The 17,717-nt window shown below is 41.7% G+C and overlaps 1 protein-coding gene across 1 annotated transcript in view; it reads right to left on the reverse strand.

The window, feature by feature from the left end:
• The window catches only part of agap1 (ArfGAP with GTPase domain, ankyrin repeat and PH domain 1), a 166,483-nt gene that overhangs the window by 88,992 nt on the left and 59,774 nt on the right, over window positions 1-17,717 (reverse strand). The window contains 2 exon segments of the mRNA XM_072683772.1: window positions 1,796-1,883; window positions 2,033-2,091. Of these exon segments, the coding sequence (XP_072539873.1) occupies window positions 1,796-1,883; window positions 2,033-2,091 (147 nt within the window).

A 17,717-nucleotide genomic window follows, 5' to 3' on the forward strand; every position in this document is an offset into this window, starting at 1 on the left:
GTTCCTAATTCAGCACATAGCTGCAGTCAATCTGGCTGTGTAAAGGAAGGAAATCATTGCCACATTTGTGATTGACTGTTGTGATCCTTGCTGGTGATAAAAGTTCCTTTTTCACACCGGTGAGGCGAGGCGGAACGGGGCGGCAAAGTACAGCTTTACAGAAGGGCTAAGCCTTGCCGTTTCTCACAGCACTATGGACGTGTTGTGCAAACGCTGAGCAGCTCAGGTGGGTGCTGGGCTGTGTAATAGCTGGGCCTTGTCGTGGGATAGAGCTGAGGGGCGTAAGGCTCCACCGCTTAGTAAAAACACACACGTGCATGTGCTCGCACACACCCTTCCTTGCGCCACTGATAATATCTTAATGAGAATTTGACCATTCATGCGCTGTGTGTAATGAAAACATGAGGAAGGCATGGGAGGCACTGCTTCTTTAAGTAGAGCAGCCGAGGAGGCCCGCTGCTGGCATCTGTGGAGGCTCCAGGCGATTTCTGGAACGCCGCTAGTAAGTGGTTTTGGGGTTTGGGGTTACTCTACCAAAGCTAGCAGGGACTATTTTTAAACCTCAAATGGTAAAACCGATTTCTCAGGCTGGGTCGGGTTACGGGGACACCAACTCTGCGAACAAGACCAGACTTTTTATTTATTTTTAAAGACAATGCGAGGCCGTGACATAACTTAAAATCTGTGGAGGGATGTCATTCAAACGTTTGCAGATATGTGCCAGCTATAAGGATCAGAGATCTCCAGCTGTTGATCCAATGTTGGAAAAGCACTCGGCTACAGTCTTCTCTGATGTTGCATTGTGTTGCTCTTGGCACAGGACTCTATAATCCACAGCAGCAAACACACAATTGCTGTTTGCCTTTTTTTCTGGGCGACTTCCCTGCCGACCACTGGTATGTGGTGGCTGAAGCTTTATAGCGCTAAAAGGGCGGGAGAGAAGGCCAGCGGCCACCGCTGAATGACCAGCCCTGTGAATTCGCTGATGGGCTGCTAACTACACATACTCCACTTTTCCTCAACAAAGGCTAGTCAGCAACTGCAAACTGTCAGCCACCAATACGAGAGACTGGTAAACCATCTGAAAGCCAAGTCTTAACAAGTGATTTAAGTTAGCATTCTCATCGCCTTCTCTGTGTGATTCAATTCAGGGTTGTGATGGCCATACAACCCTGCACAAAAGCCCAGACATCCCTGTTCCCAGCAAAGTTCTACACACTCCTGCTGGGGAATCCCCAAGCGTTCTTAGGCCAGCTGGGAGATATAATCCCCTCCAGCAGGTCCTAGGCCTATTCAGTTAATTTCTAATTTACAATAGCAAACATCCTCGATACATCCACCAGATTTTTTGGAATTATCTCAGCAGGGTGCCCTTGGACGTTTTCAGACCCTAAGGTCAGTTAAACAGCCTCTTTCTGGCAAAGTCGGTGGTTCTTGGCCGCGATAGGTGGCAAAAAGTACCAGACTCTCTGACAATAGGCAGATTACTTGGCTTGAGAGACTAAAAATGATCTAACAATAATAGTAATAAAAGGAATGAAATGTGACTGTTGGGTACCGCTGAAAGCAGATCCTAGCCTCAGGACAAGAGCATACTGAGGAGGTTTTCTGGCTGTACTCCGGCCACATTATCAATTATACATGGAGAATATGGCAGGGGCCTGTAACTTCAGCACAAAAGTCTGACAGGGAGGTAGAGTAAGTGTGTGTGTATGTGTTAGAAAAAAGGGAAATAAAAAAACAAAACAAACAAAAAAAAAACACCATGTGCATCGACAGTGCAGCAAATTCTTACCTTCTGGACTCTCCTCCTGAACATACGTTCCCGTCAGATACCTGTGCACCAGAGCTGACTTCCCACTGGCCAAGTTCCCAACAATACCCTACAGCGTGCACACAGCATTTCAGTTACAACTGAGCAGGAGAATGCACCAGACTTCATCATGAACAAAGTGGTACCAGGAGTGAAATGTCGGAATTGTCAGATATTTTCAGATTACAAACTAAACACAAGGAGATATTTAGCACTCACCACTTTGAGCTCTGGTACGGAGCGACTCAGGGTCCATTCCTGGCTGTTCACAAAGGCATCTGTAACACAAAGAAGTGCTGTTGTCAGTATGAGCAGGTTCAAAGGATTAGAGAACTCTTAGACTTACATATCTTGGTGCTATACACAAACATAATTAAAGGTCATTCAAAGTAGGGATTCTCAAAGAAAGCCATTTCTTAGTAAAAATAAATAAATAAATAAAATAAAATAAAAATCACCTGAACCCCATTAACCTCTTAAAACTCCAGCCCTTTTTACCATTTTCCGCCTGAAAATACACTCCCAAATATTAAGGCTTTCTGCTCAAGCCTTATATAACCTAGAGGCAATTTTATGAGGTAATGTTACAGAAAAGCATGTCCCCCAAAACGTTTTGAATCTTGTGTAACCATGGGTCTACTTTCACCAGGCAAAATTTGGAGTCGATTCCTCTTACTGCTTAAAGTTATTCTAGCTGGAGTAGACAGCAAACAGGCAGCTTCTCCAAGTGTCCCTTTTGGAATCTCCAAAGGTCCCCAAACCCCTCAATCATAATAAAGCTCATTGTAATGCAGAAAAGTGATTGTGGCAACATCTTATACTGCATTTCTTTACCTTCTTTGGAAAACCAAAGGTATGCATCACCGCACATGAGCGACGGAAAACATCTCTCGTTTAAAAATAAAATAAAAAATAAAAATAAATTCAGTATTTGTACATGTCAGAGTACAATGTCTTACATTATCATAATCCTGAGAGTCTGCCTGTTCGATCAGAATATAATTATGTCCACATTGGCTAAAAATGTCTTGTGAAAAATATGAATATACATACTGTAAAAGGTATGGTATTTTGCGACCGAAATATATATTTCCTGAAATAAACTAAAGATAAAGTGGCAAAATCAATGAAAAGCATTCTAAGCTTTAATATGGTATCTTGGATGCATATATTGGACCTGTAATGATTCAGATATACTGCTTGATATTCACAGTGACGGATTTGTAGCTCGTATTTGGGCTACAGCGTTTTAAGAGGTTTATGTTGTCTTTTTTTTGACAGGTCAAATTTTAGGCAAATATGTAGCCTCAATTTTATCTGATGGGAGTATGTGATCATCTCTAGTGATTCATTATGCTTTTCTCAATCTGCTGAGCTGCTAACAGTGTCCAGACTCATTCTCTGACTTTCCTGTAGATTGTACTCCTCATTTTCGCATTTGAACAATTCTTTTGTTTTGCGGGTATGTTCATTTTGCTCTGTAAGCAGATGTAGCGTCACTGCTTAATGATTTCATTTGCAAGAGCCTTGAGACAGATAAGAGACTGTATTATACTCTCTCAATTCATACTCAAACGGAAAAAAGAAACTGCAGACCACCTGTCTATGTCACGTATCACATGTTGAGAATATTTTGTTTTTTAGTCGTCCGAAAGGGGAAAAATAAAAAAGGGTCTGAAATCAATGGACATCAACAAATAGCTGTGTATTGAGAGCTACCTTCATGCTCAATTGAAATTCATCCTGATACTTCTATCAACAGTGAGATCATCTGTAAACACCTGTGACCCAGTTCCATTTGTAACCATACATGCCCAAGCAATAACAGTGCATCCACCACATTTGACAGATGACAGGGTGTTGCTTTGGATCAAGAACCTTTCCCTTCCTTCTTTATATTCAAGTTAATCCAAGTTAAGTTTCTAACTATTCAGGCTTTTAAATGTTACCTGGCAGTCTAATCTGGCTTTCCTCTTGAAGCAAACCCTGTATTTACATTCATAAAGGTGTCTCTTGGGCTACGTTCACATGTAATTTGGTGAGGAAATCCAATTTGGGTCACTTTACCTGCTATGTTTTTATTTTTTGGCAGAAACGTCTTCAAACAGGGAGAAGTTGCAATATATGCCTTCTTATATGGTTTGAACAGATATATTTTCCTAAATATTGAAATATAAGGTCCGTTACCTCACCATCCTGCCACTGAAACCCTTCCACTGCTTCCACTCCATTTTCTCTTCTCAGTGAATGTCGAGTTGACGCAAGTGGTAGACTTTTACCTTGTGTGTGAACGTAGCCTTGATTGCGGACATTGACAATGATATGCCCAACTCCTCAAGAGTGTTGTCTAACTTGACTAGATGTTGCCCAGACCTTTTATCTCCATGATTTGTCATGAAATGAGTGAACAGGTCTTGAAACTAGCCTTGAAACTACTTATCAGTAAATTACTTTTGTTGCCTGTGAAAAAGGCGGGGGAAAAATACTTATGAGACTGGTTGTATATTGTGCAGCCCTTACTGACACTTCAATCCTGAACAACCCCAACTGATAGCGCCAACTGCTGATAATACAACACCTCAGCATACGCATACAAGTGTCAAACACAGAGCCACACCAGAGGACAGAGACTAGCATCATACAATACAACTAGAAATCAACCACACACACCACTGCAGCAACAGTACACACCACCACATTTACTAATGTGTGTTAATTAGAGGCTGTCGCAGTCCTACCCACCCTGTGCTCTGTGGTAAAGCAGACGCTATAATACAGTGGCACAACAAAAGCTGCGGGTGTAGTCTTGCATGAACCAACTCTGATGTGTGAAAAGAACAATACAGCGAAGTGCCATCAGAGCTGTGTGAAAGCAGAGTGAGGAAGTGTTGAAGGGTTTTTGCGAGATGCAACACGACTCGTTAAAAATGCATCATTAGTTACGGCTCATCACCACGGCTTGCCACCACCCACACCAAATTACTCCAAACAGCCCCGATTTATGTTCCATACATCTAGTGTTGTGCAGCGTCTCACCACCGACCAGAGTGCAAATACTACTACAGGGCTTCATCTACACTCTGCTGCGCAGTCTTCAATAAAAAGCCAGTGTTTTCTCAAGAGAGGTGTACACATACACACACACATGCACCACTAGGGAATTCGGCGTGCTGGTTGCTGGAATGGAGGAGGGAAAACAATAGCTTGGGGAGCTGCTTCAAAGCTTCAGTTAGATGACTATCACTAAAGCGTTAAGCTATGAAGGCTGGGATCACCAGCTGCAAGGGGGGGGGGGGGGGGCTCTAATTACTGATTAAAATGAATGACCTACTGCATGCCTCACTCTGAAACGGAAACTAGGCAGCAAATAGTGGCGTAGCCATGCTTACAAGCCTGCCTGTTTAATTACAGAGCACATTCATCAGCTCTTCATCGCTGTTTTAATACTTAACCCTTGCAGGTTTCTGAAAGAATGAGAATGTGTTGCAGTTTAATTAAAACCATTTTCGAGAACAGGGGTAAAATCATTTTAAAATTTTGGATTGTTTAAGCTGGTGCAACAGCAATACTGATATATTTCATATACATATATATTTTTTTTTTTGCGCTGCATGCCTCAGCTTGCTTAGGAAGAAAAATTCTAAGACATAACTAAGTCAGCTTCTTCTGAGGAAATCTGCCTTCTGTCCGGTTAATGGTTACAATACTGTGCTCCCAAAATGTTTCTTTTGACAGCATTTTATAAAACACTGTCCAATGAAAAGGTCTGTAAGGAATCCTTTAAGCTCAGAGTAGTGGGGGAGAATGGACAAACTTGTAAATCCTCTATTGTCCAAAATATTGGAGGAAAAATAATAATTTACATGGGATTTTCAACTGATTTCTCCAGAAGTCAATGACACAACAAATCATGATATTTATTATGCACTCTGTATTTAGAAGAAAGTAAGATAAAGAAAGTAGATAAAAGTGGGCATATATAATCTGTAATTGGTTGATATAAAAAAGTTCCTATTGTATCAAGCAAGTTGTAGCATGATGTGAATCCTTTTATTTACCTTACGCTGCATTGCACATCCTGTGATGTGACTATTGTGCTAAAACGATATATTGTGTAGCTTTAAACAGACCAAACAGAGTGAGAACTGCATTCATCATTTCTGTGTTAGGGTGTAAAGATACACTAGGCCTCCACGACATTGGGAAAACATTCTGTTGTGTATATATAGGTCAATGATCCAACATGCCATGATATTAATAATGTACTCTGTGTATCCAAGACTGGAGTAAAATGAATGATACTGTGCAGAAATGGAAAGCTTTTACATCGGCAACCCGAAAAACATGGAAGCAATATACATAATAACTGCTGCTCAAACAATGCACCTGAATTAGATACCATAATTAATAGAACTGCTAACTTCATATTTTTACATTATAATATTAGGTTAAGTTGCATTTTTTCCTGTCCGCCTCGTATAGAAAGTTTACAGCTTGCACATGTTTAAAAAATGTCTAAATTATTAGTTTGGTTTCCAATACTTTTATTTTTAGTACACTGTGGGACACTGAAGTTTATTAATATCACTTAGCACTAGGCAGGTACCTGGTGATACAATATGTATCACGCTAAGAGAATCTCAAGAATCCACAGTGTGCGTGCTGCTGCTGGCTGGAGCACAGACACTGGCTAGCTGACCCCATTTCCTCATAACAGTCATGGTGTCAGCATCCCAGACATGAAGTGAGTGACAGCTCTGCGTTGGTCCACTGCAGCCATATCAACACAGCATCTTAGCGTTGACTAGGCCTGGGTGATGTAATTGGATATTGGCGATAACTGACATGTAACCAGACGGCGATGTTTTTTTAATACTGGTAATGCTGTAAACATTGGAATTTACTGCTTGGTGTTGGGGTTCACAGAAAAATCTTATAGAAGCTGTTTAAACATCGAGAGCATCAACTGTTTGTACTTGTTAGCAGTTTTAGCCACTGAATTACCTCAAGGTACGAGGAAAAAAAAAAAAACTATAGCCAACAGCTAGATAATGCACTGTTTATATGAAGCGTGACAAATATAAAAAGGTGTTATAAGCAATAAAGCTCACATCAGATACTTGATGACGACACTGTGATACCATCACTTGTCTGAACTTACATTCTCACCCAAGCCTAGTGTTGACAGATACTCATCTTATCTCAGCCCCATGGGATTGGGGTGAAGTTCTAACTCTGCTGAAAGAAATGAAATCAGACCCTCTATTTAAGTAATTTAACACAACTCCATCCCTGACAGTGTGTCGGACATTTAATCTTATCTAATTAGCGGTGCCCGACGTTTGACAAAGCAAGGTCAAAAGACAAAATCTATTCTTGTTTCCTTATCAATTATCCTCCCAGCTCTAATGCAAAGAGTTTCCTAACAGCAAGAATGGCTGACCTGAGTCAAAACCAGCAGGTAAAATAAACAGAATTGCTAAATATGAGCTAAATCTCCATTTCTTTATTTATACATATATATATTTATTTAAGTGGTTGGTGTGGTGCAACAAATAACACCACTACCTGCCAGTGAGCTGCCACACTATGTGGGAGACTGGGGTTCGATTCCTGATCTGGGTGACTATGCTGCGCTACACCAATAAGAGTCCTTGGGCAAGACTCCTAACACTACATTGGCCCACCTCGGCAGGGGCAGTGGTGGCTCAGCGGTTAGAGCGCCGGGATATCGATAACAGGGTTGTGGGTTCGATTCCCAGGCTCGGCAAGCTGCCACTGTTGGGCCCTTGAGCAAGGCCCTTTACCCTCTCTGCTCCCCGGGCGCTGGAGTTGGCTGCCCACCGCTCTGGGTGTGTGTGTACTCACTGCCCCTAACACGTGTGTGTGTGAGTGTGTTCACTACCAGAAGGTGTGTGTGTACTCACTGCCCCTAACACATGTGTGTGTGTGAGTGTGTTCACTACCAGAAGGGTTAAATGCGGAGGACACATTTCGCTGTACGGTACACTGTACAGTGACAAATACGTGCACCTTTACCTTTAATACAAGTAATCTTGTAAGTTGTTCATGATAAGAGCGGCAGCTAAATATATATATATATATATATATATATATATATATATATATATATATATATATATATATATATATATATATATATATAAATATAAAAACAGGATGTTTGATTATAAAATAAATAAATAAATACATTTAAAAAAGAAAAATTTCTGAGGCACGCTGGCAGCTGGTAGACTGATTATCCCAATCACACCTTCTCTTCTATGAAAACTTGCACTCAAACACACTGCAGAGACTGACAGCCGACAGGCACGTACTTACAGGGCCTATGTGAAAGGGAATATTTGGGGATGACAACAGTCTGTAAAACTGCAAAAATTCAAAGCACAGAATAAACAGTTTGAATACCTAAAAGCTTTAGAAGTCCACGCTTAAACCTAGTCTATGTAAGTGACAGTAAACCACTTTATATCACCCGTCCGGTGCACTAAAAATCTAAACTCTCTCACAGTCGACCACTCACAAAGACAGCTAAAAGTCAGTCAACGATCCTCACCATGGCATGATCATGTTCAACAGCCAGCCATTGGCTTGGTGTGTCAGGGCCTTACGGCCTCCTGTGAGTAAGCCAAGTAGCACAACCGGCTGAGAAAGCCAAGTAGCACAACCGGCTGAGAAAGCCAAGTAGCACAAGCCGCAAAGAGGATGGCATCTTCTTGGCAGCGTGGCAGCTCAAAAGAGCACAACCGGTGAGCATGTTGGCTTGGCTCATTTGTTTAGCCAATCTACTGAATCATATGCTTCACATAAACCGAATCAGAGAGTCAAGAGTTCCAAGCACATTCAGGAGGATGCTGTCTCTGACAACAGAAGAGAGATCAAGGAGGAGGAAAAAGTGTGGTTTAATATTTAATATGGATGCAGCTGCAGAGCTGCGCTCCCATTCAGAACAAGGCAAGGTGAAATGAACCGCAGAACCAGGGATGGGATTTTAGTCAATTTTTGCCTGCTAAGAGTCGATGCATACAAGACAGGTTGACTAATTTGATGTTTCAGTAAAAACACACTGTTTGTTTACAAATCATAGCAGGAAAAACTTACACATACACAGTCCTGTCAGAATATTATGATCACCCTAAGGTTTTATCAGCTCTACTTACTATATCGGAGCACTTTGTAGTTTTATAATTACAGACCATAGTCCATCCACTTCTCTGCACGATTTGTTAGCCTCCTTTTACCCTGTTCTACAATGGTCAGGACCCCACAGATCCACCACAGTATGTATTATATGAGTGGTTGGGCATTCTCAGCACATTGCGTGCTAGTTTGTGTTGCGCTGGTATGAGTGGATCAGACACAGTCAGATAAAAAGAAATTGAGCTGGACTCCTGCATTGACTACTAATAAAATGCTGTCTGATATAGAAATCTCAAAATAGATAGATCACTTTATTTATCCCACAGGGAAAGTCAGTTTTTACAGCAGCAAAATCAAACAAGAGAGCAGCATGATAGAGGCATAAAAGCGTAAAAAGTAAAAAGTAAACATCTGTGTTAGACATCTCCAAGAGCTGTTGTTGAGAATTGTTGAGATGAGGATGGAAGTCCGGTTACTGACAAATCTGTTCTTACTAAGAAAGATTAGATGGTGTGCATCATGTCTCGATGCAAACAACTTGAGAGACACATGAGGCTGGAAAAGGCTACAAGAGCATTGCTAAAGATCTGGGTGTACACATCAATAAACAGACAAATTATCTACAGAGAAAATTTGGGACTAATCTTACTCTCCCCTAGGAATGGCAGTTCAAATGACTCCAAGAGCACAACCTTGTTCTTGTGTCTACTATTAGCAAAACACTAAACAAGAATGCCGTTCAGGGAAGGACACCACAAAGGTATCTCCTTTTGTCCAATCATTGTAGGCCTGTCAAGTTTCCCCCAGACCAACTTGTGCTCCACAGTGGTTTAGGTTAAATTCTGTTTGGACACAAGACAAAAGTGGATGACCTAAAAATAAAAAGTCCTGACCTAAACCCAAGGTTCACTTACTTTTTCTAGCCTGCACCGTAGATGTTCATTCAATGTGCTCAATAATAGATATGAACTGTTTCATATCTTAGTTCGGTTGTGCCCATTTTTATAATTGTGTCTAAGATAACGGTCACACCACATTTTGTTAGTAAGCACTGCAGGAATCCAGGTAAGCCCCAAAGGTTCACATATTTTCTTTTGCAACTTTATTTTCCCTCAAACATGTACCAGTAAACAGTGCACAGACAAATACCCACACTAAACCTTGCACAGAACAACATTCTTGCAGAGTGACTATACTAAACCAGAGCATTACAGGACAGTCTGTGCGGTGGTCATACATCTGCTTTTGTTTGTTTGTTTGTTCAGATTTGAAGAGCTGAATGAACATGTGTAAGTGTGTGTGTTTGTGTGTGTATGTATGTATTTGTGGGGTAGGAGTTTTGTTGTGTTAAATCAGTCCCTCGCCCCCTTTGCTTTCCCATGACCTGCGTAGCCTTCCCACCCCCTCAGTCTCTGCTTACACATAACAGTGGCCTCGGCCTCACGTACAACCACCCACCACTGGGTGTGTATGAGTGTGGAAAGAAAGGAAAAGAAAACCGATAGTGGAAACACATGGATGTAACAGCAAGCAAGAGGAGATTCAAAGCCTGAAAATAGCAGGAGAAAAGAACTAGATGGATTTCCCCATTAGGAAGGAATAGGGATACTGGACATGGATAGAATGCTAGTACAGAGGTTGCATAGCTAAACATTGCACTTACAATATACTCAACATGAACTTGCCCCGTTATAACAGTGCTATTAGTTGGACAACTTGCTTGCTGTTATTTGAACATTGATAATAACTTGATATTAAAGTGGAATCTGTGTTTACTACTGTCCACTTACGAAAACCAATATAATGAAAAGATATAATGGAATAAAGCATATGTAGCTTTCATTAACAAGATGAAAATTTTGCAGTTAACCAAATTTGCAGTTAACCAACTATATACTGTTGGATTACATAAAACTTTAATTCGTCAAAACAACCACAGAAATGCTTACCTGGAACCGTGGTTCCTCAAGATGCTAGCAGCCCATATAAATAAATAAATAATCAATAAATCAATAACTACAATCAAATGCACACTAACCGGTCAATACCAATCTGAAAAAGACTAATGATCTAAGCTGTGATTCATTGCAAACAGAGCGGTTCATTGGCAGTCTGAGTTGAGCTCAATCCAACAAATGCTCCATTTCAACATTGCTTTTACATGCCCCTTGTCCACTTCCACTGGCCACTCAAAAGGGCATCATATCCACATTGCACAAGCAGCTTTTGTGATGTACAAATAGCAAGTATGTGACTTTGGTTGAGGTGAAAAAATGCCCACATGTGGCAGTGCTACTACTCTGATTGGGTGTTTTACAATAATGCAGGGGCTCACAGAAACCACATAGCATAGATTTGTTTATGGCACTTTAGCTTTCTGACTCACCAAGTTTGAGTTCCCAATTTGCAGGCATTGCCACCTGGAAAGCAGCGATCAAGCTAGTCCTGGGTTACGTTTTCGAATAACTAGTTTGGTGATAATTTGCATCCTGGGGAAAGAGTCTCAAACATTTTTTGTATTAACACCACTATCTTCTCCTGAAAAGACTATTGGGTGTTATGACGTTTGAAGTTTCCATTATTGGGCCAGTGTATGCAGTTTTGGGGGTGTAAAGGTAACAAGTAAAGACTTATGTCAGAGCCTTGAGTTTTTGAAATCTGAGTGTTTACCAGCTCTGTTCTGGATAAAGCTGTAATTGAGACAACAAACTTAGCCCAGCCTGTATGTGTGACTGTGAATACTCAGAGAACAAATTTGCACATCCATATTGTTAAGGTCAAGATCACTTTGCCAGCTAAGAGTAATTGAGGTCACTGCCCTTTTCCTCTGCAACCCATAAAAGAAGTGCACTGCCATATTTCTTACTGTTGGATGTCTCTCCCCCTCTATTTCTCAGCAGGCAGCCTTTTGAGGACTGTTTTAATCATTAAAGCACTCTTCACACACGCACACACATTCTGCACCATCAACCTGCTCTCAGCCTCCTCACACTTGCCATCACATCCTGAGGGGACTCAAAGAAGTAGGCCACACACATACACACGACAACATGCTTCCCATCAGTAGCGGCAGTGGCAAGCACAGCTTGTGTGAGAACACAAGCCTTAGCCTTTTTGAATGAATAAAATTTATGAAAGCAGAACAGAGCTGTTTCATGCAGGCAGCTACAATCAGCTACACCGCGAGCGAAGGGCAGGGGCTCATTCTATACCTCTCGGTATCTCCTCGGTGGTCTGGTGCTTAAATAAGGATCTTAAAATTACAATGTATATATAAAAATGTGGTATTTGGTATCAAGTGTGCAATTCTTGGGTCCTGAAGGTCAAACTGTTGAGTGTTTTCCCTGGATACCTGATTAAACTAATAAACTCATTAAAGAGTCCTTAGTGAGTTAAACTAAGGTCCAGCTGTAGCTCAAACTTCAGCAGGACTGAGTTTCAGGATCACAACAGACATAAAGGCAATCAAACAAAGACATACAGACACTTCCTGCTGCTCATACTCATCCTGCTACACAGTGGCTGTGGGATTAAAGAGGTGAAAGCTTTCCTCTAAAGTACTTTGCCTGAATGAAGCCTACTACAGCCTTTTCACTCAATTCCATTAGCTCTTCCCCTCTCTCACACACACGTTATTGCTGTGCACTCGGTTCTTGTGAGGAAAGCACTGAACATCTCTCTCTCGCTCTGCAGGCACTGAGAACAGAGAGTCTGTTTCATCTCCTCCACTGCAGCATTTCCCTAAATAGCATCTTGAACACAAAGCCTTTGGTTTTTAGTGGTTTCACTGAAACCAAAACACACAAAGCACCAAAGGAGCCCATCATCTGCATTACTTCCTCACAAAGACTTAACCGCACTGCAAAGGCGGGGGAAGAAAGTCAGACCACACGTGTGGCTGCACAAACACGCACAGTACACACTTCAGTTTGAGCTTCCCTCACCCACTCTGTCTCAATCTGTTTAGCCGTATGGTAAATAACCACGCCCTTGTATTGAGCTTACACACTCAGTGGCATGCCCAGGGCCAGCCTACAGAACACACCCGGCAGAACTGATGGAAAAAATGCAGCCGGTGGTCCCCACTGACCCTCTCACACACTGGCCTGCATTGTTGCCCTATGCACTACGTTAGGACTCCCGATGGCCGCCTGTCTGCTGCTAGCCTGTTCCCTGGATAGTACTTCACCACAGGATGTTGCTGCAGCTGTTTCCTGTTTTTGGAGGCGGGGCCACGCGGCTTCCAGTCTCCCCAGTCGTCCCAGAACAGAAAGGCAGCAGACTGGCCAGAGAGCAAGTCTTTGGGGTGCATGATGTTTGCAACATGCGCATGGCAGTCGGCTACTTACTCCCTTCATGCAACAGGCAGACTGTTAATTTCACTAATGTTTGAACCACCCACCATAAAGAGAAAGTCCAGTCTGTGCTGGAAGATGCTTAAAACATCACTGACAGCAAATAAACAGTAAGCATTAACAACTGGTCATAATGTTTAGTCGGTGCTCCTCTTAGTCTGCTCAGTGACACGGTGACCTGTATATTAGAAGCACAAGCTGCAGTTGATAAGCATTGACTGATGTCACTGTGATCGTTTGTAGCCTCCAGCTCAATGAAAGCCAGCACAGTGACATACACAGATACAAAATACTGAGAGCCATCTGAGTCAACCAAGGTACAAATGATACACTGGATGCGACCGGTCTCTATGTTACTACATCAAGTGCTGAAGTCCATCTATCTTAGCACTTAAAGACTGCGGTGACAGAAGAGTTTGTCATGAGTCTCTGATGAGATCCAAGAGCTGATGTTTCAAGCCGTTGTTTTCCACAGTCATGAGTCCAGGATTGGGGTGATCAAGCGTGATCCCGGAGAACTGTGCAGCATTGCACAGTTAAATGTTTACCCTGCTCAAACATAGTGAACATAAATCATGGAGGGTTCGCTAACTGTAACAAGTTTTATATGAGTGGCGCATCACATCATGGCGTCATTGTGGATAACAATTTTGACCTAGATATTACCACTGCTGAGCTAGGGACAACAAAACATCAAAAATAAACAGTATCATTCCTTTCAAATGTAAACTGTTTACTGTAGATGTGTACTTCAAAATCAACAAAACATGTCATTCGACCAAGAGTACACAAACTGTTCTATAACTTCACTGTAGCCAGAATTAAATTACACATTTCACCAAAATGCATCGTCAATGTAACCAGAGAAGAATTTGCTTTTGTGTAAAAATTAAGGCTGCACAATATTGTAAAAAACAAAACTGGCATTACGATTTATTCTCCTGCAATTTATATATTGGGATATTAAAGATTACAAAAAAGTTCTCACCAGATATAATCAGAAATCACCATCAGACATCACGAGAAGTCAATAATCCAACATGTTATGATATTAATAACGCACCCCACGTCTCTGGGATTGGAGTAAAATAAATGAAATTGGGAAGATACAACCTGCCTCTGGTAGACATGTCATGAAAAATGAGAATAGTGTAATTTTCCCATTTGTCTTAAACATCAAAATGGCATGTTGGGGTTGATTTAATTTGCCTTATAAGACATTGCATCCTGCAATGTGATTATTGCGTATGTGCACATTGCAGTGGTGATGATAAAACGTTTACTATGCAGCCCAAGAAAAAATGTGCTAATCAAAGCATACGCTAATCAATACATACCTGGTTTCTGTTAAACTTTCAGTAAGCTACTGTAAAACATGGCTTCTCACCCGTCCTAACCAGTATATTGTTACATGCTGTCTACATCAGAAGAAACCATTTAAAACAACCAGCGAATTATCTGCACTGCTGGACAGTTACCCTCTCACCTCCATTTTACTTGAATGTGAGCCACCCCTGACCAACTCCAACTGTAGTTTCAGTTAGCTGATTGTAAACCAATCTCAATGCATCCTTAATGCTGACATTAAGCAGTCTAATAGCACATCATATACCATATATTAAATTGAACACACAATGCCCAATTCAAGCCATGTTCCCTCTACTTAACAGCACAGACTGTAAGGCAGTTCGGTGCACAGCTTATATTAGCATGCTTGACAGTGTGCTCCCATTCCTCAGCTCTGCGGGAGAGTGGAAACCAGTTAAAACGAACGCAGAGACGCAAACAGTTTCTGCTGAAAAAGATCTGCGTCCCAGATTTCAGATTCCATGAGGAACACACACCAGAGCCTCCACATTTCACACTCACACACACCAAGAGTATGATAATAAAAAGCATCATCATCCCTGCTGCGTTTGCACACGTCACCTCCGCTGGGATGAGGGACAGATAAGCATACTGAACAGGACATATCTGCTCTTCCTCAAACATGACTAACACAGGGCAGGAGAGAGGCAGGGAGTGATTGGTGAGAGAAGGTGGGGGACAAAGACGAAGGGAAGAAGGAAGAGACGTAAATGTATCTGAAGACAGGAGGATAGGCTAGTTATTATTTATATGCAGGAGAGCTTAAACATGGAAGTGGAAGGGGATAGAGTGCAGGCCAAAACCATGCATCTGTGAATCTGCGATGTGTAGGACATCTACAATGTGCATCAATCATGCAGATGTTACAGAATTACATCAGAACTGCAGTAAAAAAAGAGACAGAAGTATGTGGCCAGAGTTGGAAAGGGCACGATTGGCTGTGCTCTTTCTGGGTCGGTAGATGACGCCTCTCCCCTAATCATTCATGAAGCAATGTTGGCCAACATAGGCATCGGTTAGCTGGTGCAGTGGAGATAAAAAACCCGGTAAGCGCATTGGCTCTACAGCGGTGGATGGTACTGCATGCATCAGAGGAGGCAAGAGTTAAGTCCTTACCCTGCTAGTGTTGGAAGCATTGCTAATGTTAGGGGGAGTTAAAAATGGATGCGTCAATTGACCGTACCAAACGGGGAGAAAATTTTAAATAAAAAATATTGAATAATAATAATAATAAGCAATTACCTCCAAGTGTACTTTTTGCTCACATCTAGTAGCACAACCCTTGGTAGCTTGCACATAATAAAATTTAAAACATGATTTACTCTTCAAGATTTGATCAATGACCTAGTGAGCTAACAGTCAATCAACTGAGCAGCGCTGGTTGCAAATGAAGATTCGTCTCAAAAGTGTTTCCTCCTCATTGAACAATGTGCCAGCATGTTAGTCAGAAAACAATATTTTTGACATATCAAACATTCACATCAGCAATTCACAACAAATTCAGCTTACAAGAAGCAGCCTCAACATCAACACCACATCCTGGTTTAACGCTCATTGTCCATTTCATCAGGTCCATTTACCATATTGGAGCACTTTGCAGTTCTATAATTACAGAAAGTGGTCCAGCTGTTTCGCTGCGTTTCCCTGTTATTTAATGGTCAGGACCCCACAGGACCACCACAGATCGGGTATTATTTGGGTGGTGAGTCACTCTCAATGCTGCAGCGACAGTGACATAGTGGTGGCGTGTTCATGTTTGTTGCGCTGGTATGAGTAGATCAGTCACTGCTGTGTCTGATCCACATCTAACTAACACATCACCATGTAGCGTCACTGCAGTGCTGAGAATGACCCACCATCCAAACATCTGTTCCTCGCTGAACCTGTGGGGTCTTAACCGTTAAAGAACAGGGTGAAATAAGACTAACAAAGTATGCAGAGAAACAGAGGGACTACAGTCTGTAATTATAACTTTAGTAATGATGTAAATGCAAAGTGCTAAGTAAGGTAAGTGGGGCTGATAAAATGGACAATGTCCAAAAACAATGTGATAATGTTATGGCTGCCAAGTCAACTTTGCTCCTCATCAGTCACGTTTTTAGCAATGCATGCTTGGCACAATATAACCAAGTACTTGAGTACCCTAACCTGATACAGCATTTTCCGCTAATATTGGACATTTCGCCTCGACCAACCTATGCTGTTGTTGTAATAAGCTCAATCTCAGCAGGCACCTGCTATGACAGCTGGGGAACAGTCCTTTAATGCTAGTGAATAAGGTTCCAGGATTGACAGAGGGACTCGCTGATAGTGCCGCAGTAATATTAACCACTACACTGAGGCATCTGTGAAGGGAGATAAATAGACAAGGCAATAGAGTTTTTCCACTTCCTCTAAAGCAGATCAGTCATGGGTTACATTTTCCACCTTCTGCTGGTCTCCTACAGCCCGTCTGAAACAGAGAGCTGCTGGCACCATCTCTGCATTTCTCTATCATTTTTCCTTCATCTCTGCTTCCCTCACTTCCCTGCTATTATTATTTACATGCTGATTGTGAGTCAATGCTAAGACACAGGACAGCCAGCCGACTGAGCGCAGAGCAACACAAAGGGCACAGAGGTTGTGTATACACTGCTGTGCACGGACAAACCTACACACACACAGACACACTCAAAATTAGCTATCTGAACCTCAAAAACAGAGCGGAAAACATGTCCAAACACACCAGGAAAGCATACAGAGACTAGATCTGATTACCTAATGCAATTCAAATAATTCTAGGACACAACTATGCCATATTCGTATTGACAATAATAAGTGGGACAAAAACCTTCAGGTTCAGTTTGACAAAGGTAAAATTTTGCAAGTCTAGATGGGTATAAAAATGTATCAGGACAATTTCTAAGACTCAGTTCTTTATGAATCAAGTCAACTACGCTAGTACGGATGCTACTGTGAAAGCAGCAGATGCTCCCCCTGCACCTGCGAGATTACTGCTGTTTATAAGAAAGATGGATATC

The sequence above is a fragment of the Salminus brasiliensis genome, chromosome 7 (genome assembly GCF_030463535.1).
Source record: "Salminus brasiliensis chromosome 7, fSalBra1.hap2, whole genome shotgun sequence".
Lineage (NCBI taxonomy): Eukaryota > Metazoa > Chordata > Actinopteri > Characiformes > Bryconidae > Salminus > Salminus brasiliensis.